Raw genomic sequence first — 23,286 nt, forward strand, 5'->3', positions numbered from 1 at the left:
TGGGGACCCATGCCAAATCTTCTCAGTCTCCTGAGGGGGAAAAGGTGTTGTCCTGCCCTCCTCATGACTGTCTTGGTGTGTTTGGACCATAATAGTTTGTTGGTGGACACCAAGGAACTTGAAACTCTCGACCCACTCCACTACAGCCCTGTCGATGTTAACGGGGGGGGGCCTGTTCGGTCCGCCTTTTCCTGTAGTCAACGAACAGCTCCTTTGTCTTGCTCACATTGAGGGAGAGGTTGTTGTCCTAGCACAACACTGCCAGGTCTCTGACCACCTCCCTATCGAATTTCTCATCGTTGTCATGGTGATCAGGCCTACCACTGTGTCGTCATCAAACTTAATGATGGTGTTAGTCGTGCTTGGCCACGCAGTCGTGGGTGAACACTGAGTACAGGAGGGGACAAAAAATGTTTTTAATTTTTAATTTCTCCTTTATTTAACCAGGTAGGCTAGTTGAGAACAAGTTCTCATTTGCAACTGCGACCTGGCCAAGATAAAGCATAGCAATTCGACACATACAACAACACAGAGTTACTCATGGAATAAACAAAACATAGTCAATAATACAGTAGAACAAATGAAAGCAAGTCTATGTACAGTGAGTGCAAATGAGGTAAGATACGGGAGTTAAGGCAATACATAGGCCATGGTGGTGAAGTAATTACAATATAGCAATTAAACACTCGAATGGTAGATGTGCAGAAGATGAATGTGCAAGTAGAGATACTTGGGTGGGAAGGAGCAAGATAAATAAATAAATACTGTATGGGGATGAGGTAGGTAGGTAGATGGGCTGTTTACAGATGGGCTATGTACAGGTGCAGTGATCTGTGAGCTGCTCTGACAGCTGGTGCTTAAAGCTAGTGAGGGAGATATGAGTCTCCAGCTTCAGAGAATTTTGCAGTTCGTTCCAGTCATTGGCAGCAGAGAACTGGAAGGAAAGACAACCAAAGGAGGAATTGGCTTTGGGGGTGACCAGTGAGATATACCTGCTGGAGCGCGTGCTACGGGTGGGTGCTGCTATGGTGACTAGTGAGCTGAGATAAGGCGAGGCATTACCTAGCAGAGACTTGTTGATAACCTGTAGCCAGTGGGTTTGGCGACGAGTATGAAGCGAGGGCCAGCCAATAAGAGCGTACAGGTCACAACGGTGGGTAGTGTATGGGACTTTGGTGACAAAATGGTTGGCACTGTGATAGACTGCATCCAGTTTGTTGAGTAGAGTGTTGGAAGCTATTTTATAGATGACATCACCGAAGTCGAGGATCTGTAGGATGGTCAGTTTTACGAGGGTATGAGTGAAGGATGCTTTGTTGCGATATAGGAAGCCAATTCTAGATTTAATTTTGGATTGAAGATGCTTAATGTGAGTCTGGAAGGAGAGTTTACAGTCTAACCAGACACCTAGGTATTTGTACTTGTCCACGTATAAGTCCGAGCCGTCCAGAGTAGTGATGCTGGATGGGCGAGCAGGTGCGGGCAGTGATCGGTTGAATAGCATGCATTTAGTTTTACTTGCGTTTTAAGAGCAGTTGGAGGCCACGGAAGGAGAGTTGTATGGCATTAAAGCTTGTCTGGAGGTTAGTTAACACAGTGCCCAAAGAGGGGCCAGAAGTATACAGAATGGTGTCGTCTGCGTAGAGGTGTACCAGAGAGTCACCAGCAGAGAGAGCAACATCATTGATATATACAGAGAAGAGAGTCGGCCTGAGGATTGGACCCTGTGGCACCCCCATAGAGACTGCCATAGGTCTGGACAACAGGCCCTCCGATTTGACACACTGAAATCTATCTGAGAAGTAGTTGGTAAACCAGGCGAGGCAATCATTTGAGAAACCACGGCTGTCGAGTCTGCCAATAAGAATGACAGAGTCGAAAGCCTTGACCAGGTCGATGAATACAGCTGCACAGTAATGTCTCTTATCCATGGCGGTTATGATGTTGTTTAGGACCTTGAGCGTGACTGAGGTGCACCCATGATCAGCTCTGAAACCAGATTGCATAGCGGAGAAGGTACGTGGGATTTGAAATGGTCGGTAATTTGTTTGTTAACTTGGCTTTCGAAGACCTTAGAAAGACAGGGTAGGATAGATATAGGTCTGTAGAAGTTTGGGTCTAGAGTGTCACCCCCTTTGAAGAGGGGGATGACCGCGGCAGCTTTCCAATCTTTGGGAATCTCAGACGATACGAAAGAGAGGTTGAACAGGCTAGTAATAGGGGTTGCAACAATTTGGGTAGATTTTAGAAAGAGAGGGTCCAGATTGTCTAGCCCGGCTGATTTGTAGAGGTTCAGATTTTGCAGCTCTTTCAGAACATCAGCTATCTGGATGTGGGTAAAGGAGAAATGGTGGGGGCTTTGGTGGGTTGCTGTGTAGGATCCCAGGCAGTTGACCGGGGTAGGGGTAGCCAGGTGGAAAGCATGGCCAGCCGTAGAGAAATGCTTATTGAAATTCTCAATTATAGTAGATTTAACGGTGGTGACAGTGTTTCCCAGCTTCAGAGCAGTGAGCAGCTGGGAGGAGATGCTCTTATTCTCGATGGACTTTAGTGTCCCAGAACTTTTTTGAGTTAGTACTACAGGATGCAATTTTCTGTTTGACGAAGCTAGCCTTAGCTTTCTTAACTTCCCTGAAAAGTTGCGTATCACGGGGGCTATTCGATGCTAATGCAGAACGCCACAGAATGTTTTTGTGCTGGTCAAGGGCAGACAGGTCTGGAGGGAACTAAGGACTATATCTACAACTAGTTCTACATTTTTTGAATGGGGCATGCTTATTTAAGATAGTGTGGAAGGCACTCTTAAAGAATAGCCAGGCATCATCTACTGACGGGATGAGGTCAATGTCATTCCAGGATACCCCGGCCAGGTCAATTAGAAAGGCCTGCTCGCTGAAGTGTTTTAGGGAGTGTTTGACAGTGATGAGGGGTGGTCATTTGGTCGCAGACCCATTACGGATGCAGGCGATGAGGCAGTGGTCGCTGAGAGCTTGATTGAAAACAGCAGAGGTGTATTTGGAGGGCGAGGGTGCCCGTGTTTACGGATTTGGAGTTGTACCTGGTAGGTTCATTGATAATTTGTGTGAGATTGAGGGCATCAAGCTTGGATTGTAGGATGGCCGAGGTGTTAAGCATGTCCCAGGTTAGGTCACCTAGTAGTACGAGCTCAGAAGATAGATTGGGGGCAATCAATTCACATATGGTATCAAGGGCACAGCTGGGGCAGAGGGAGGTCTATAGCAAGCGGCAACCGTGAGAGACTTGTTTCTGGAAAGGTGCATTTTTAGAAGTAGAACCTCAAATTGTTTGGGTACAGACTTGGATAGTAATACAGAACTCTATAGGCTATCTTTGCAGTAGATTGCAACACCGCCCCCTTTGGCAGTTCTATCTTGGCGGAAAATGTTAGTTAGCGATGGAGATTTCAGGGTTTTTGGTGGTTTTCCTAAGCCAGGATTCAGACACGGCTAAGACATCCGGGTTGGCAGAGTGTTCTAAAGCAGTGAGTAAAACAAACTTAGGGAGTAGGCTTCTAATGTTAACATGCATGAAACCAAGGCTTTTACGGTTACAGAAGTCAACAAATGTGAGCACCTGGGGAGTGGGAGTGGAGCTAGGCACTGCAGGACCTGGATTAACCTCCACATTACCAGAGGAGAAGTAGGATAAGGGTACGGCTAAATGCTATACGAACTGGCCGTCTAGCACGTTCGGAACAGAGAGTAAAGGGAGCAGGTTTCTGGGCACGATAGCATAGGTTCAAGGCATAGTGTACAGACAAAGGTAAGGTAGGATGTGAGTACATTGGCGGTAAACCTAGGCATTGAGTAATGATGAGAGAGATATAGTCTCTAGAGACGTTTAAACCAGGTGATGTCATCGCATATGTAGGAGGTGGGACAACATGGTTGGTTAAGGCATATTGAGCAGGGCTAGAGGCTCCACTTTGAAATAAGACAGTAATCACTAACCAGGACAGTAATGGACGAGGCATATTGATATTAGAGAGAGGCATGCGTAGCCAAGTGAACATATGGGTCCAGTGAGTGGTTGGGCTGACTGGGACCACAGCGATTCTGACAGTTAGCAGGCCGATGCTAACAGTTAGTAGGCCGGGGCTAAACAAGCTAGCAGTTAGCAGACCGGGTTAGCAAGCAAGCAGTAAGCAGGGGCTAGCAGTTAGCAGACCGGGGCAGGCAAGCTAGCAGTTAGTAGACTGGGGCTAGCAAGTTAGCCTTTGGGGGACGTCACAATGGGGGTAAGTCTGTTTTTGCCTCTTCGTGCAGTGACGTCGATAGACCAGTCGTGGAATTGGTAGGGTTCCAAATAGCTCTAGGTGGCTAGCAGAATGGGCCTTCAGCGGGCGTCGCGCCTGAGGGGCCTGTTGGAATCCTCAGGCAGATTATGTCGGGATTCCAGTCGTAGAGGATCGTCGGGGTTCATTGCCCCGTACCGGCAGTGGAAGGGGTCCGGATATTGTAGCCCAGGAGTGGGCTTCGGTGGTAGCACAGGAGCCCTGGCCGAGCTAGCTTCAGGCTAACTAAGCACCCACCTCTGAAGGGCCCCAGTGTTGAGGATCAGCATGGCAGACGTGTTGTTGCGTTCCCTTACCAACTGGGGGTGGCCCGCCAGGAAGTCCAGGATCCAGTTGCAGAGGGAGGCGTTTAGTCCCAGGGTCCTTAGCTTAATGATGAGCTTTGTGGGCACTATGGTGTTGAGCTGTAGTCAATGAACAGCATTCTTACATAGGTCTTCCTTTTGTCCAGGTGGGAAAGGGCAGTGTGGAGTGTGATTTGAGATTGCGTCATCTGTGGATCTGTTGGGGCGGTATGTGAATTGGCGTCTAGGGTTTCCGGGATGATGGTGTTAATGTGAGCCATGACCAGCCTTTCAAAGCACTCCATGTCTACTGACGTAAGTGCTATGGGGCGGTAGTCATTTAGGCAGGTTACCTTCACTTTCTTGGGCACAGGGACTATGGTAGTCTGCCAGTATTACAGACTCGGTCAGGGAGAGGTTGAAAATGTCAGTGAAGACACTTGCCAATTGGTCCGCGCATGCTTTGAGTACACGTCCTGGTAATCCGTCTGGCCTTGTGAATGTTGACCTGTTTAAAGGTCTTGCTCATATCGGCTACAGAGAGTGTGATCACACAGTCGTCCGGAACAGCTGGTGCTCTCATGCATGCTTCAGTGTTGCTTGCCTAGAAGCGAGCAGAAAAGCCATTTGGCTGGTCTGGTAGGCTCACGTCAGTGGACAGCTCGCGGCTGTGTTTGCAGACCCTACCACATCCGACGAGCGTCATAGCCGGTGTAGTAGGATTACATTTTAGTCCTGTATTGACGCTTTGCCTGTTTGATGGTTCATCTGAGGCTATAGCGAGATTTCTTATAAGCGTCCGGATTAGTGTCCCGCAGATGTTGCCTGTAATCCATGGCTTCTGGTTGGAATATGTATGTACGGTCACTGTGGGGACGATGTCGTCGATGCAATTATTGATGAAGCAAGTGACTGAGGTGGTATACTCCTCAATGCCATTAGATGAACCCCGGAACATAGTCCAGTCTGTGCTAGCAAAACAGTCCTGTAGCGTAGCATCCGTGTCATCTGACCACTTCCATATTGAGCGAGTCACTGGTACTTCCTCCAGGAATCAGGAGGATAGAATTATGGTCAGATTTGCCAACTGGAGGGAGAGTGAGAGAATTGTATGTGTCTCTGTGTGGAGTAACGGTGGTTTAGAGGGATGTTTTAATAATTATTTTCTCTCTCTCTGGTGTCACATGACATGTTGGTAGAAATGAGGTTAAACGGATTTAAGTTTGCCTACATTAAAGTCCCCGGCCACTAGGGAGTGCCGCTTCTGGATGAGCATTTTCTTGTTAGCTCGTTGAGTGCGGTCTTTGTGCCAGCATCGGTTTGTTGTGGTAAATGGACGGCTACGAGTAATATAGATGAGAACTCTCTTGGTAGATTGTGTGAACAACAGCTTATCATGAGGTACTCAGGTGAGCAATACCTTGAGACTTCTTTGATATTAGACATCACGCACCGGCAGTTATTGACAAATAGACACACACGCCCGTCCTTCATCTTACCAGACGTAGCTGCTCTGTCCTGCCGATGCACGGAAAACCCAGACACCTCTATATTATCCGTATCATCGTTCAGCCACGACTCAGTGAAACATAAGATATTAGTTTTTAATGTCTCGTTGGTAGGATAGTCTTGATCGTAGATCACCCAGTTTCTCCCCCAATGATTGCACGTTGGCCAATAGTACGCATGGTAGTGGCAGTTTACCCACTCGCCGACGAATTCTCACAAGTCACCCCGACCCCTGTATTTCCGTCTTTTCTTCATGGGAATGATGGGAATTTAGGCCTGGTTTCAGGAAAGCAGTATGTCCTTAACGTATGACTCATTAAATAACACAATTTTGTCCTGTTTTGAGGCGAGTAATCGTCATAAGAGACGGTAGCAGCAACATTATATACAAAATAAGTTAAAACAATGCGGAAAAAAAACAAAATAGCACAGTTTGTTAGGAGCCTGTAGAAATGACAGCCATCCCCTACGGCGCCATTATAATTACACCCTATTCCCTGTATAGTGCACTACTTTTGGCCAGAGACCTCAATTGGAGAGAGATGCCTACTGTACTCCATCATCATCTTTTCAGAATATTGATTGATATTGATAAATATAAAGCAGGTGAATGACTCCAGTCTTTCTTTTGTCATCTCTCAGGACCTACTGAGATGCCGAGTGCTCACCTCTGGGATCTTTGAAACCAGATTTCAGGTGGACAAAGTAAATTTCCAGTGAGTATAACCCAGGGTTATCGTCGCATTCGGTTATTAGTACAATGCTCAAAGAGAAATCTCCAACCCGGCCCTGCAGACGTTTACGAGTCCATACAGTGCAGCGAACATGTGATTCATCACTACGCCACAAGGTGGTAGTGTGTGGCATTTGTCTCACTTTGCCATTTCTTCAACAGCATGTTTGATGTTGGTGGGCAAAGGGATGAACGTCGGAAATGGATCCAGTGCTTTAATGGTAACATTTTGTTTTTCCATTTGATCTGGCCAACCCAATAGAGTAACTCACAATTCAGATCTCATTTTATAGATAATTTTTAGTCTAGAAGGGTCTTAGTCTGTATTATCGTTCCTCTAAAGGTTTCCCGTATTTTCCTATCGCTTTTCTGCTATGACTGTGTGTTTCGATCTTAGGCTTAAACCTGAAGTGCCTTTTGACTGTGTCATTGATTGCCGTTTACAAAACCAGTTTGCCTGTGCCCTTCTTCCCTCTGTCTTCCCCACTAGATGTAACAGCCATTATTTTCGTGGTGGCCAGTAGCAGCTACAACATGGTGATCCGGGAGGACAATCAGACCAACCGTTTACAGGAGGCTCTCAATCTATTCAAGAACATTTGGAACAACAGGTGACGCACAAATGCACGCACACACCAGTGGCGGTCGGTGCCGTTCGGAGTGCTTCTTTTCTATTACAGCATATTGGATGACTGTCAGTCATTCACATTCCATTCACCCAGCTCAGGTTTAGGCTACTACATGATTTTCCCTATACCCATCATGAGGTTGCTACAACCTAGCCTACAAAATGAAAGTTTATAACGTAGGTGCACAGGTTGAGAGACAAATCGGAGTAATCAGGGTGGTCAGACAGTGAGTGACACATTCAGTAACGCCTCGCATACCGTTGCCTGCATCTGACTAATTTGGGGGTTAATCATTAGTCCACTTAAACAAGAGCTTCTGTTGGACAAAGTCAGGTAGGTCCCTCCTAGGACTGTGGCGGTCATGAGATTTTGAAAGCTGGGTTATTGTCATGCAGAAGAATGCCAGTCTCACGGTAATTGACTGTTAGTGAACGTAAACACGTTTTGGTTGTGGAAGAGCTGAAAAAGTAGGGAACTTGTCTGTTCTCGCATCTACACGCTCTCCTCTCACCTTTACCCGTCGCTTGTGGACTTCATGTTTTTCTATTTCAGCTTTACAATCATTTTAAAGATCTTCTGATTTCATCTCTTCAGTTTGTATTGGAAAGAGAAGGGTTGGTAGTGAAGAGTGGCGCAGCGGTCCTAAGGCACTGCAGCTCGGTGCAAGAGGCATCACTACAGTCCTTGGTTCGAATCCAGTCTGTATCACATCCGGCTGTGATTGGGAGTCCCATAGGGCGGCGTACAATTGGTCCAGCGTCGTCCGGGTTTGGCCCAGGGTAGGCCGTCATTGTAAATAACAATTTGTTCTTAATTAACTGACTTGCCTAGTTAAATAAAGGTTACCTTTTAAAATAATAAATAAATTAAAAAAGGAGATATATAATCAGGATTTTCTTTGGTAATCTTTAGGTAGAGAAATCTAGCTTGCTCAGCCAGGCATTGGCTAGGACAGAAGGCCTCTGCCATACAACTGTATTAGAGCAGAATTTTGGAGTGACAGTGGAATTAAACAATCATATTTTGACTTGCAATGGGTGGGCCCGTAAAAAGAGAACAAAAACAGACATTTCACCGGCATCCGTTTGGCGTTTCCACTCACTACCAAATATGGTATTGAGAGGAAGCCCAATGGCTGGCAGTGGGAGAAGATGGAACGAGATTGATTTTGGCCAACATTCTGGACATTGTCATAGATTTAATTTTTAAAAAAATCTCAATACAGTTTTCTGTTCCCAAACTAGAATCTGTTATGAACAGATTACAAAAGTAAAAAATGTTTTTTTAATTTTTTTAAAGTGTTTAGGAGTGCAAATGTGAATTGAGTTATTGCACATGTGCACGTCACAGAATAGGCGTTCCCTTAACAGGAAATATGAAAATGCATACTAGAACACGCCAATATGATCTCGCTAGCTCCTGCTTGGCTCAGTTTGCCCACTTTGACTCATTTTGTTCCAATTAGACCACAGCCTGTCGTTCCCATCTTGTTTTAGTTACAACATCTTTGATGTCACTACTACGAGCACAAGAGAAAGTAATCAGTGGCGCAAGCAGTAGTTTCCCATGCTATAAAAGCCAATTTATGCTTGATCTGAAAATGTGGTCGGAGGCTTCGTATGGAGGGTGTGATGCAATTGCAGAGCCTCCGGAGGCACGTAGAGGCAAAATCAAGCTCCATACCGCATCGCCATCGCACACATTTTGTAACAATGTGGAGTGCTCCGCATTGACATGATTGGTTGACGGTAGGTGGGGGCGGTACGTTCTGTACAAACATAAAGCCCTGACGTCTGTGGAGGCTGCATGATCGCAGTAAATGCCACTTCAGATGTCGGATTGACCATGCAGAGCCTTTACACTAGTAACGTTAGCTAGCTTGTATTGTAGTAGTGAGACGATGGTGGCTGCAGCAGCTGTTTTCAACTTTAAGGTGGATGTTGTTGCTAATTTGTTAGCATCCTCTTTTAAGAAACAGAAATAAGTTTGAAAGGTAATGTTATTTTGGAGTTTGATGCAACGTATTGGAAGATTTCTGGTTCCTCTGAAGGCCTAGGTCCTATAGTCACGGTTCTCCACTGTATTAATGTTATAGTCGACAAACTAGAACTAAGGCGTTAGTATACTCAATCCAATCCATGTGTACAATCACACAGTAGTGTACAGCAAGCAGTTTAGTAGTCACAACGGTTAGTAAAAAGGTTAGTAAAAACGACAGCTTACCTTGACTTGAAGGAGTTGCAGTGTTGGATAGTCTTAGCCAGCTAGCTAACATAAATACAGTGGGGAGAACAAGTATTTGATACACTGCCGATTTTGCAGGTTTTCCTACTTACAAAGCATGTAGAGGTCTAATTTTTGTCATAGGTACACTTCAACTGTGAGAGACGGAATCTAAAACAAAAATCCAGATTTTGTATGATTTTTAAGTAATTAATTTGCATTTTATTGCATGACATAAGTATTTGATACATCAGAAAAGCAGAACTTAATATTTGGTACAGAAACCTCTGTTTGCAATTACAGATATCATACGTTTCCTGTAGTTCTTGACCAGGTTTGCACACACTGCAGCAGGGATTTTGGCCCACTCCTCCATACAGACCTTCTCCAGATCCTTCAGGTTTTTGGGGCTGTAGCTGGGCAAAACAGACTTTCAGCTCCCTCCAACGATTTTCTATTTGGTTCAGGTCTGGAGACTGGCTAGGCCACTCCAGGACCTTGAGATGCTTCTTACGGAGCCACTCCTTAGTTGCCCTGGCTGTGTGTGTTTCGGGTCGTTGTCATGCTGGAAAACCCAGCCACGACCCATCTTCAATGCTCTTACTGAGGGAAGGAGGTTGTTGGCCAAGATCTCGCGATACATGGCCCCATCCATCCTCCCCTCAATACGGTGCAGTCGTCCTGTCCCCTTTGCAGAAAAGCATCCCCAAAGATTGATATTTCCACCTCCATGCTTCACGGTTGGGATGGTGTTCTTGGGGTTGTACTCATCCTTCTTCCTCCAAACACGGCGAGTGGAGTTTAGACCAAAAAGCTATTTTTTTGTCTCATCCGACCACATGACCTTCTCCCATTCCTCCTCTGGATCATCCAGATGGTCATTGGCAAACTTAAGATGGGCCTGGACATGCGCTGGCTTGAGCAGGGGGACCTTGCGTGCGCTGCAGGATGGCGTAGTGTGTTACTAATGGTTTTCTTTGAGACTGTGGTCCCAGCTCTCTTCAGGTCATTGACCAGGTCCTGCCGTGTAGTTCTGGGCTGATCCCTCACCTTCCTTATGATCATTGATGCCCCACGAGGTGAGATCTTGCATGGAGCCCCAGACTGAGGGTGATTGGCCGTCATCTTGAACTTCTTCCATTTTCTAATAATTGGGCCAACAGTTGTTGCCTTCTCACCAAGCTTGCCTATTGTCCTGTAGCCCATCCCAGCCTTGTGCAGGTCTACAATTTTACCCCTGATGTCCTTACACAGCTCTCTGGTCTTGGCCATTGTGGAGAGGTTGGAGTCTGTTTGTTTGAGTGTGTGGACAGGTGTCTTTTATACAGGTAACGAGTTCAAACAGGTGCAGTTAATACAGGTAATGAGTGGAGAAGAGGAGGGCTTCTTAAAGAAAAACTAACAGGTCTGTGAGAGCCAGAATTCTTACTGGTTGGTAGGTGATCAAATACTTATGTCATGCAATAAAATGCAAATTAATTACTTAAATCATACAATGTGATTTTCTGTATTTTTGTTTTAGATTCCGTCTCTCACAGTTGAAGTGTACCTATGATAAAAAAATTAGACCTCTACATGCTTTGTAAGTAGGAAACACTGATGATTTTGCAGGTTATCAAATACTTGTTCTCCCCACTGTAGCATTCTTCTCTGAGTCAGGTTGCTGAGTAGGCCAAATTAGATGCATTTTCTAACTAAAAGAAAGGTAAACTAAGAAGAAAAGAACATACAAAGCAATATAGCTATCTAGCTGTCTCTGCTGCTTCTCCTTAATTTGACAAATTAATTTGTTCAAAACTGTACAATTGTCTCTGAGTCAACGACTCACCGCACTTTATGCACTGCAGTCTTAGCTAGCTGCAGCTTATGCTTTCAGTAGATTCATTTTCTGATCCTTTGATTGGGTGGACAGCATGTCAGTTCATACTGCAGCTGATAGAGCTTTGATAGGTTGAAGTACGTCCCCTGAAGTCGTCATAATTACTGTTTACGTCTATGGAAGGCGTGAGAACCATGAACCTCCTAGGTTTTGTATTGAAGTTAATGTACCCAGAGGAGGACAGAAAATAGCTGTCCTCCGGCTACACGAAAGTGCTACCCTAGAGGGTGCTGTTGAGGATAATGTAGACATTCATTGCAAAACAGTGTTTTAATCAGTTATTTGGTGATGTGATTATATTTAGTCTAGTTTTATCTATAAATGTTTTTATTTTTTACGTTTCCCTTCTTACTTATGAAATTTACTGAGTAGGATGGTCCTCCCCTTCCTCCTCTGAGGAGCCTCCACTGACACACACAGAGAAACGTGCACAACCCATGACATCCACGAACAATGAAGATTCATTCTATTCCTCTGTTCTATTAAAATGCTCTCATTAATCTAATTTGCTCGCTCTAATGGACCACTGACTGCTTTCTGCCAGTGTATTTACCCAGCATCTCTTGTGTGTTTGTCTCTTTAGGTGGCTGCGGACCATCTCTGTCATCCTATTCCTCAACAAACAGGACCTGCTAGCGGAGAAGGTGTTGGCTGGGAAATCAAAAATCGAAGAGTATTTCCCAGAGTTTGCACGCTACACCACACCGGATGATGGTGAGACACACCCACACACACACACACAGACTGCTTCTGATTTTAGCCACAGTAGGTGGCTCCTGAATGTTCTTTCCTGTGGCTGATAAGTAATCGCCATAGCGAACTGTGGCACTGACAATGTGTGATCGTGTACCAGAATCCAATCATAACACTCATCATTCAGTCTCTCACGCTTCTATAGCAACACCGGAAGCAGGGGAGGATCCACGTGTCACGAGGGCAAAGTACTTCATACGAGATGAGTTCCTGGTAAGTGCAGACATTCCGACGACGTCTCCCCTGCTAATGTTACGTGGAATCTTATGGTATTGATTACAAAATAGTATCTAATCGCAACAAAAGATGACAAATGAGATGACTTTCTCTTACTCATATTGAATAAGTTAGCCGGAAGGCTAACGTGCAGTAAGTGTTAGATTTGTTATTGAGTCAAGTGGATGATGTCCTGAATGGTGGTAGTGCACATTTTGTCTCATTGTGCTTCACTGTGATTTTTTTTCTTCTTCTTCAGAGGATCAGCACAGCCAGCGGAGATGGCAGGCACTATTGTTACCCCCATTTTACCTGCGCCGTCGACACGGAAAACATCCGCCGGGTCTTCAACGACTGTCGGGACATCATTCAGCGGATGCACCTTCGGCAGTACGAGCTCTTGTGATGGGAGGGGACTGCAACACAGACTCGGAACCCCGACCTCCGGTCCCTCCCTGACCCCCACTCCCCCTTCCCTGGAACCCACCCCTGTCGCCCTGACTCTGTGTGCTCTTGGGGACTCCTGAAGTCAAACTAGACATGAGAGCTACAGCGCAACATGGAAATTGCTATTGAAATACTGCAAAACACAGAATACATCCAAGCCAGATCAGCTGAACTCCACAGCATTTTAGCACTGTGCTCAAGACTTGAACCCATTTCACCACACACACACACACGGGCGCGAGTACGCACACTGACATGGCACCGGACTGTCTTTCTTTCACAACCTCCGTTCATATTTTGACACACACACAGACACACTCTTAGGCACACTTAATCTCAGTTTACCCATAACTGCTTGCATACAGAAAAATAACCCCACACGCTTTTACTCGACTGCATGGTCACTGGTCCTGAACTGAGCAAGTCCTGAGTCTTAGCTGCTTACTGGCTGCAGCCACAGATTGACTGGCTCAGTGTTTTCAATGAATCACAGCCAAGATACCTACCAGGAGCAATTTCAATGATGGACAATGAACCAGAGAAGCATCATGGTGAGCGGGGTTTGGGGGAAGGGAATATTTATGTGAATTTGGTGGAGCTTGGACACCATGACACCCACAGGATTGTCACATGACTTTGCCTTGTCGGTACAGCAGCGGAAGGAGAAAGGCCAACGTTCACAGAACTCAACGGAGTGCAAAGCTCATATACAGTACAGTACCATATAAGTTAAGAGAAGTCTGATCAGCCCCGTTTCTGTCTCCACGGTTTGTTTTGTCTGTGTAGACTGTTGTGCCCTGTGCGCTCTCACACACTCTCTCGCCTCTTTCACTCCTCCCTATCCTCTCTCTTAACTTCACCACATACCATGCACTGTTACTTTACTGGCAATGCTCTTTGTTATGTTTTTAAAGAAAAAATATCCTGAAATTAAAAAAAGAGGAAGATAACGATAAATGGGACACTAATCTTTACTCATATGGTCACTCTCCCGTCAACCCCCCCCCCCCCCTCCTTGGTTTCCTCCATTTCCCTTATCCCCACTCTCTCCTACCCTACCCCTCCCTCCTACCCTACCCCTCTCTCCTACCCTACCCCTCTCTCCTACCCTACCCCTCTCTCCTACCCTACCCCTGCCTCCTACCCTACCCCTCTCTCCTACCCCTCTCTCCTACCCCTCTCTCCTACCCCTCCCTCCTACCCCTCCCTCTTCCTTCCCAGGCTCTTTGTATCTCTTTAATTTACTGCTGAACTATTATTCTTGTACAGACTGTAAAATGTATTATTTTGTACAATTGAAAAATTACTAAGAAGATCCCTGTGCCTTGATCACGACTGTACGTGTATAACGAGCTAAAGTGGGTGTTAATACTGCGCTGTATGGATTGGCCAGTTGCCCCCTCCCCCCTCTCTCTCTCCAGGGAAGGGGAACAACCATTCGTAGCTTTGGATTTTTAATTTCCCTCCCCTATATGATTTAAATGTCTATTTTTGGATCCATATACCAAAAAATATATAAATATATGAAATGTCTATGGATTTAAAAAAGTATTTTATTAGTATCAAAGAACCTTGACACATTTTGTAGTGTGCCTATTGCTGTAACTTAAATTCTTTTCGTTCAGGTTTTGTTCAGGTTTTGTTTCATTAGCGAACAACATGAAGGGTGAGTTTATTTACCTTTTTTTTTCTTTTTATAGCTTAAAGGTAAAAGGTAATGACAAATATCCAAATGCAAAACATTGCTTGTTTCTACATAATTTTTTTTCTTTTGCTAAAGATAACAAACAATTGTATTGTTTTGGGGTCCTTCCTAGTGTTGCACAACAGACGGACTGTACAGTATTACACTTTCACTTCAGTGCCCTAGTTTTCATTTACTGTGTACATCAAAAATGGGTCTCTACTTTCAGAAGAGGAGCTCTGCGAAATAAAGGTTTTTGGTGCAGACAGCCACAGGCCCGTCCTTACACACAACCACAAGGACAAAGCTACACCAGATACACCCGTGACATTTCATTCATCCATCGTTAGCCATGTCTCGTTATGCCCACTGTATTTACTTAGACAGCTCTTTTATTAACTCCTCGCTGTTACTTCACTGCTTTTCAAAGAGAACATTTATACTGCATCTATCACATGCAACACGACTCTATTCAATTCTGTCTTTGTTTCCCATCCAAGGCGATAGAACGGTCATTCCCAGTTTAACCCAGACACAGGCATTCACCACAAAGCTTCTTTGCACAGTTAATTTCTGAAAAATATTAACATGGGTCTTTGGGTATTTGCCTAAACATTGTGATGTTGACCTACACCATGACAATGGTTGATGAATGTATTTCTCGTCAGGAGTGTAGCTTAGGGAATTACAAGCTAATTAACTGCAGTAATTTTATGTAGATGAGGGGACGTAATATGTTTCAATTGCATCTATTGACGAGTTAAGTCGTTAGTTCAAGGTCAATGGAAGTGTAGAGGAAAGAGGCAGGAGTGCTGCTGGTTAGATAGTTTCTGCCCAACAATTATTTTTACATTTTATTTAACTAGGCAAGTCTGTTACGAACACATTCTTATTTTCAATGATGGCCTAGGAACAGTGGGGTCTGTTCATGGGCAAAATGACAGTTGTACCTTGGGGATTTGAACTTGCAACCTTTCAGTTGCTAGTCCAACGCGCTAACCACTAGGCTAACCTGCCGCCCCATATGACCACCGTTCAGTGCCATGCTCCTGAACATGAGAACACTGCCATTGACACAACTGCGCGCAGAAGGTAGGTGTCCTATGTAGCATGATGGACAAGTATTCTCAATGATATTGAGTGAGATTTACAGGGTGGTTGACCCATGAACTACACTGAGTATACCAAACATTATGAACACTTTCCTGGTATTGAGTGGATTAAACAAGTGACCATAGCTTTCACCTGGGTTAGTCTATGTCATGGAAAAAGGCAATGTTTTGTATACTCGGTGTCTACTTTGTTTTTATCTATGTCCTGAATGGTTGACATAGCTTGCTATTCCTGGTGACTAGGTGAGGGCTGGGTTCATGGTCTGTGATGCTCTGTGACAACCATATCAGAATAGCTTCTCCTGTCTCGTAGTGTGGGTATTGAACAGAGACCTCCATACTTTGTTTGATATATGATATACTATGCATTCAGACAACTTCACTATTTCCACATGTTACGTTACAGCCTTATTCTAAAATTGATGAGGAAAACATGTATTCAATCCATCTACACACAATACCCCATAATGGCAAAGTGAAAACAGGTTTTTAGACATTTTTGCTAAATTATAAAAAATAAACATACCTTATTTACATAAGTATTCAGACCCTTTGCTATGAAACTCAAAATTGAGCTCAGGTGCATTTCCATTGACCATCCTTGATGTTTCTATAACTTGGGAGTCCACCTGTGGAAAATGCAATTGATTGGACAATTTGGAAAGGCACACTATATAAGGTCCCACAGTTGACAGTGCATGTCAAAGCAAAAAAAACAAGCAATGAGGTCGACAGGATTGTGTCAAGGCACAGATCTGGGGAAGGGTACCAAATGTTTCCAGCATTGACGATCCAAGAACACAGTGGCCTCCATCATTCTTAAATGGAAGAAGTTTGGAACCAACAAGACTCTTCCTAGAGCTGGCTGCCCAGCCAAACTGAGCAATTGGGGGAGAAGGGCCTTGGTCAGGGAGGTGGCCAAGATCCCGATGGTCACTCTGACAGAGCTCCCGAGTTCCTCTTTGGAGATGGGAGAACCTTCCAGAAGGACAACCATCTCTGCAGCACTCCACCAATCAGGCCTTTATGGCAGAGTGACCAGACGGAAGCAACACCTCAGTAAAAGGCACATGACAGCCCGCTTGGAGTTTGCCAAAAGTCACCTAAAGGATTCTGACCATGAGAAACAAGATCGAACTCTTTGGCCTGAATGCCAAGCATCATGTCTGGAGGAAACCTGGCACCACGGTGAAGCATGGTGGTGGCAGCATCATGCTGTGGGGATGTTTTTCAGAGGCAGGAACTGGGAGACTAGTCAGGATCGAAGGAAAGATGAACGGAGCAAAGTACAGAGAGATCCTTGATGAAAACCTGATTCAGAGCGCTCAGGACCTCAGACTGGGGTGAAGGTTCACCTTCCAACAGGACAATGACCCTAAGCACACAGCTAAGACAACGCAGGAGTGGCTTTGGAATAGTCTCTGAATGTCCTTGAGTGTTCCAGCCAGAGCCCGGACTTGAACCCGACCAAACATCTCTGAAGAGACCTGAAAAAAGCTGTGCAGAGTGGCTCCCCATCCAACCTGACAGAGCTTGAGAGTAATTGCAGAGAAGAATGGGAGAAACTCCCCAAATACAGGTGTGCCAAGCTTGTAGCATCATACCCAAGAAGACTCTAGGCTTTAATTGCTGCTGAAGGTGCTTCAACAAAGTACTGAGTAAAGGGTCTGAATACTTATGTAAATGTGATATTTCAGTTGGTGGTACAGTGACTGAAAGTTTGGGAACCACTGCTCTAGTCTGCCACTTTACACCACTAGATGGTGACAAATCCATGCATGTCAGAATCTTACAGCCCCATCTCCGTAAGAATAATAATTTAGTTGTTCAAGCAAGCATTTATAGTTGAACGAGATTAAATCTGTCTGAAGGTGGAAGGATTATCAACAAGTTATAGAGGGAGGGTCCAACTTTCAGTAATGCAGGGGCTTTGTGAAACCTTGTTCCTGTAGAATACAGCTGTGTTAGCAAGTGAATAAGGTATTACTAAAGGATTTACATACAATCTTTAGATCAACTAAATAGGGCATGCATGAAAGACTGTGTGGACACAGGCATGCCACACACTCGAACACAAAATCTGTCCCAACAATAATGCAAAATACTGACTGGGGCCATTCCAAACTCCCAAAGGCTGCACTTTACACCTCTGCTTGGTTGTCCTTGCACCATGAATAAAACTGAAGCAAATTAACTTTCCACCAAAAAACATGTTTTGGGTTTACGCATTTAATTCATTACTATGATGCTACACAATCCATTATATTTTGTTTATTTAATGTACATACAAAACTGTACCCAATTATTGTGGTTACATGTGATGGTCTGAAGCGCCAAAGCAGTTTTTAATATAGTGTTCACAGCTCAATTCTCCATCCAGCCGTCCACAATCCAAGCCCCCCAAGCTACAAAAAAAAAGTGATTTTAAATACAAACAGGACGGTTGATTCTTTAGACAGCTAAGACAGTAGAAACCAAGCCAAGAGAGAAAACACCCCAACCGATAGCTAGTTCCGAGATGGTCCCTTTTGAGAAGACAGTCATATTTGCTGCTGTGTTTAAGACACAGGTAGAAAGAAAACTATTGAGGTCATTTCCATGCTATTTGTAGACACTATATGAGAACTTGATTTGAATACAGTGCGTACAAATATAATTACAAAACAATTATGCCTTTACATGATACTCAAAAAAGAAAACTGAAGCAAAGCACAAGAACATAAAAGTACTATCAAACTATATACAGCGTCATGAGTCCAAACCCATCGTTATATTTTAGTGTACTGTATGTCAAAAATGGATGTTGCATATTTCTCTTACTCAGCTGCAATCAGATACAGGACTTGGATCACTTCCAGGCTTCACCTAAGGTTAAGCCATTTGCCGTCATCTGGAAAAGCTGCATCACTGTTGTTCTCTCTGAAGATGACAGCCATTTCATACTGACCCTGAGGATATCACTCACATCCCAGGCCTTCGACCAAAAGGACAAGTCGGTCATTCTGTACTTTCACCTCAGTCACTAAACAAGTGTGCATAGAACTAATTCACTGCAGCACGGTGAGACAGTACAGCTTCTGTGATATATTGAAAACCAATTACAAGTTTGACTATTGGAAAGGGGTCTCTTTGGGACAAAACAATGGTTAACATTTAATTTTCAGTTACCTCCTAAATCCATTTTCTGTTTTATAAAAGGAATAATTTTGGATGACTGGATTTACATAATTACCCATTCTTGCTAAAACTCACAGGGAGCCTCTCGACTCACAAGATACAGTGTCCTTCCCTTAAAAAAAGCAATGAGTAAAACATTCACACAACATCAGAACTGTCACGTTAATCCTGCAGTAGGAAAAGCCTTGGCCTTACCGGAACACATTGCTACTTATAGATCACAACGTTGCCACTTCCCCCACACAATAATTTGTACTGTATCTGTGCTAGTAGGAGTGGAAGGACGGAGAATAGAGTGATTTTAAAAAGGCAAGACGACTCTTGATTACCTTCGCTTTATGTTAAAAAAATGTCACTACTCAAATAAACTTGTGATGTTGCATTACGCAACAACAAAAAGTATACATCCCGTTGTGGTTTTGTTCGGTCCTCCGAGCACGCTGCCACTGGCTGTCTACAGGACCAATTTCCCGATGATGACTCCGATGACGAAGAACAGCACGCAGAGCGCCAGAACACGGGTACTTAGGCCCTCCTCCTTCGTCATGGCCTGGGAGGAAGAGGAGTGGGGGGAGGACACCATGGAGGTGACTTTCCTCTTCCGCAGACCATCGTCCTCCTTGGTAAAGTTGAATATAGAACAGCTGTTTTTTTTTGTGTGTTTTTTTTTTGTGGCAATAACAGTGAAACAGCCGTTACTGATCTCAAATCAGTCAATTACCAATCACAAATAAGAAACGAAAGGTGAGGCCTGTTAAGTAAGTCTGCATTGTTACAGATGGTGCAGATAAATGTATTGTGTGGAACAGATCTGACTGTTGTGGGTCCTAGAGCTATTAGAGACTCACCCTGATCTGTTTGTTCTCTTCCCGTAACCTCTGGACCTCCATCTGCAGCCTCTTGCACTCCTCCGTGATCTTCTTCACCTCCCCGTCATCCAGGGAGGAGCTGGCCGACTTAGGGAGTGAGGAGAGCTCTGGCTTTACGGGGGCGGAGGACACATTTGTGTTGCTTTCACTGGCATGCTGTGGGGAGGAGTGGAGGAGACAGAACTATGCAGATGAAGAACAATGGGGATGAGGAAGACAACATACAAAAAAAAAAAGGGCAATGGCTGCTTCAGAGATGCAATGGAGATGACAATCATTCAGGAACTGTTTGTGAATGGAATGAAGGTGCTCTGAACGCATCTTACACTAAAATGAAATATATGAGGGAAGGAATATTAAGAAAAATACATGCAGTTGGATGTAGTGATATGACAAGATATAGTGACTTACAATTTTGTCATTCTCTAGCGGCAGCTCAAATGCACATCTCAACTTGGAGTCCATCAGCTCCTCTGGCTTTGCCTCTTTCCACTGTCGGTGGGAAGGATAGAATGAGAGAAAGAATGAGAGAGAGAAAAAGAAGAAGAGGGGAGGGCTGACGGAAAACTGAATCACAAGGCAACACCAAGATGACCACACCCAGCTTGGGACTCTTATGACACTCATAAGACAAGCATATCTTGACAGCACATTTGTCCCACTTGCAACACCTAAATAAGTAGAGGATTGAGACAGTAAGTACCAGTCCCTCTGAACTAGAACTGCAGCTTGAATGGACTTACTGTGATCATCAGATCATAATTAGTGACATTCAGATTCATCACATTCCATTTGGACACTTACCACCCCTTCCATGTCAGTCATGTCATACGGAGCAAGCACGGACTGCACCATGAATTTGTGTTTGCTCTTTTCATTGGGATCATAGTCGAAAGGCTGCAGCATAACTGTGAAAAAAAGCAGACAGATAAATGCCACTGAGCAACCTCTTAGCAACAGCACAACGTGTTACCTTACTTTGACCAGCTCAACATACTTTTAGTTCCTCTATTTGAGATTTGTCAGTTACAATAAATGTGCAATCAACCAAAAAGACACCAACCAGACACATTGATTGAGGTGCCTGCGTCGATGATGCCACTGTTTGGACGGACACAGTATCGACGGGGCGCGGTCGTCTTGACTTTGAAACAGACATTTCTATCCGTTGGGTTGCCTAGCTTCAGGGTGGCCGTGACAACATCTGTAAATGGACCTTGAAAAGACGGAGAGAGAACAGACAATAGATATCAATGCTAGCTAGCTGACTCATCTTATTATTATTTTTCCCCCAAAAAAGTTGGGGAGGACCATTTTATTGAGATGACCCCACATATTTTTTGTTATAATCTATTTTGTTATGACTATTGATATAATTCTCAAAACCAATCATCAATATAGTCCCTGTTCAATAATTCCATTAGAAGAAGTAAAACGGTCCACCTCCGGATCTTACCATTCTGCTTGGACTCACTGATCCGTGCCTAACAATTGTCAACAGTCGCCTTTTTCTACAGCAGTATTTCTCAATCAATTCCTGGGGCTCCTCCTACGGGGTGCACATTTGTGTTTCAGCCCATCCATAACATACCTGATTCAACTCGAGATTCCCCAAAAAACACGCCACTTTGAAAGAGCCTACGACTGGAAGTGACTTTTTCGTAACCGGTTAGGGGAATGTATGCAGCAGGTTAGGCTAATTAACGGAACAAGTTAGGATTACTAAGGTTAGGAAAGGGGTTAGTCTCAGCGAAAATGCGCTCAATCTTACTACGAAGAGTCACTTCCGGTACTAGCTGTATCGAAGTGACGTGTTCTTAGGGAATCCCGATTCAATTTATCGAGGCAGAGGGATTGTTGTTGTGTGCTGGGCTGAAACAAAAATGCCCACGTTTAGGGTTAGCCCCAGGAACGGATTGAAAAACACTATTCTCTGTATCCATTCGGGTAGTTTTTCTTTTTATGGAAATGTCCTGACCGCATAGAAAGTCTCTAGTTTGCTACCAACGTTAGATATTTTTTCATTAGTAGCTATTGAAATAAGTATTTATTTATGCTGGCAACAGCCGACTCACAAACCAGGGAGATCGTGATTATGATAGTAACTGAATAGCATGCAATTGATTGAGGAAATGACCCGGGCCTGCTTTCTCGTTACAGGCTAAACTAGAAAATGACAGCTAGGCGTTAGCCTGTTAGCATCGGTAGGTAGAAGACGTCGGTATGCAATGTCGCTTCACTTGTTACCACTCTAAAAACCAAATAGGAAATATGATACACCGTGTGCAGACCCATCTTTTCACAATTAAGTTAACACTATTGTTAATACATTATCTAGGAACGATGGTCAAATATTTGCAGACCAAACTATCAGGCCCTGCCCTAGTCTTACCTCTAAATTTCAGTTCGTGTGGTGGCTCAAGCTGGAGGACTTGTTCTTGTCTGGCCATGTCACAGACGTTCGTAAGCCTTTCTGACATAAATTACCTGGACTATATGTCGCAGCTGTTTCTATTATGGCTATTGTAAATGTTCCTGAATACGACCTGACTTCGGTAAGGGATAGCTGAGGATAAAAATAAGAAAACTTGGACTGCCAACAACAGCTGAAGCTAAGCTAGCAAGCAGAGAGCAGGAAGGAAGGGCTCCGTGTGACGTCATGGGATAGGGCAGGTCTGTGGAATGTCAGCGAAGATCTTTTCTGTGAGTTGTTACATTTTTGCAGGGTTATTTTTAAATGACCTGGACAAATGAAAGAGCAAACCGAACAGCCTCTGCTCTGATATGGCAACTATTTGAGAATGTAAAGTCAATTTAATTTAGAACAGGGGTGTCAAACTGATTTTGCCCCAAGGGCCGCACAGGTAATAGGAGGGTGCTTCACTTCTGGTAGTGAACGATCCAGCCTACCTACAAAGGAGGAGCTGTGAACGTCTCGTATGACGAGGTGCCCGATGAAGAGCTCAAACACAGGAGGTTGGTGGCACCTTAATTGGGGAGGAGTAATGGCTGGGAGAGGAGTGATGCCATTCCATTCACTCCGTTCCGGCCATTATTATGAGCCGTCCTCCCCTCAGCAGCCTCCTGTGACTGCTCCAGGACCCATCTATCAGATACACCATCAGTGCTCCCTCCGCTCAATACACTACTTTTCCGAGCTGCCTATCAGAACAACACAAGCGACTTGGAGAGAATCTACTTGTAATGAAAAGCCAGTGGTGGGGAAAAGTACCCAATTTTCATACTTGAGTAAAAGAAAAGATTCCTTAAAAAAAAAAGTAACCCAGTAAAATACTAATTGAGTAAAAGTTTTAAAGTATTTGGTTTTAAATATGCTTAAGTATCAAAAGTAAAAGTATATATAATTTAAAATGACTTATATTAAGCAAACCAGAGGACACGATGCATTTTTATTTAGTCAGTTCACCAGATCAGAGGCAGTAGGGATGACCAGGG

At 44.3% G+C, this 23,286-nt stretch overlaps 2 protein-coding genes across 3 annotated transcripts in view; one reads left to right on the plus strand and one right to left on the minus strand.

Moving 5' to 3' along the window:
- The window catches only part of LOC115131939 (guanine nucleotide-binding protein G(s) subunit alpha), a 34,944-nt gene extending 20,004 nt beyond the window's left edge, over positions 1-14,940 (plus strand). The window contains exons 7-12 of one of the 2 annotated variants that reach the window (XM_029664048.2): positions 6,751-6,824; positions 7,004-7,062; positions 7,332-7,452; positions 12,156-12,286; positions 12,453-12,538; positions 12,801-14,940. In XM_029664048.2, the coding sequence (XP_029519908.1) occupies positions 6,751-6,824; positions 7,004-7,062; positions 7,332-7,452; positions 12,156-12,286; positions 12,453-12,538; positions 12,801-12,947 (618 nt within the window). In that variant the 3' untranslated portion in view covers positions 12,948-14,940. The remainder of the gene's footprint in view (positions 1-6,750; positions 6,825-7,003; positions 7,063-7,331; positions 7,453-12,155; positions 12,287-12,452; positions 12,539-12,800) is intronic. The other variant, XM_029664049.2, reaches the window with a different exon arrangement.
- Positions 14,941-17,974: 3,034 nt separating this feature from the next.
- Positions 17,975-22,497, minus strand: LOC115131940 (vesicle-associated membrane protein-associated protein B-like). The gene is made up of 6 exons (XM_029664050.2): positions 22,223-22,497; positions 20,894-21,046; positions 20,635-20,738; positions 20,242-20,322; positions 19,810-19,986; positions 17,975-19,580 (listed from the first exon to the last, which is right to left on the minus strand). Exons 1-6 carry the CDS (start codon positions 22,308-22,310, stop codon positions 19,416-19,418), a joined length of 768 nt encoding a protein of 255 aa, XP_029519910.1. The 5' UTR covers positions 22,311-22,497; the 3' UTR covers positions 17,975-19,415.
- Between the last annotated feature and the right edge of the window lie 789 nt (positions 22,498-23,286).

The sequence above is a fragment of the Oncorhynchus nerka genome, linkage group LG7, assembly GCF_034236695.1.
Source record: "Oncorhynchus nerka isolate Pitt River linkage group LG7, Oner_Uvic_2.0, whole genome shotgun sequence".
NCBI lineage: Eukaryota > Metazoa > Chordata > Actinopteri > Salmoniformes > Salmonidae > Oncorhynchus > Oncorhynchus nerka.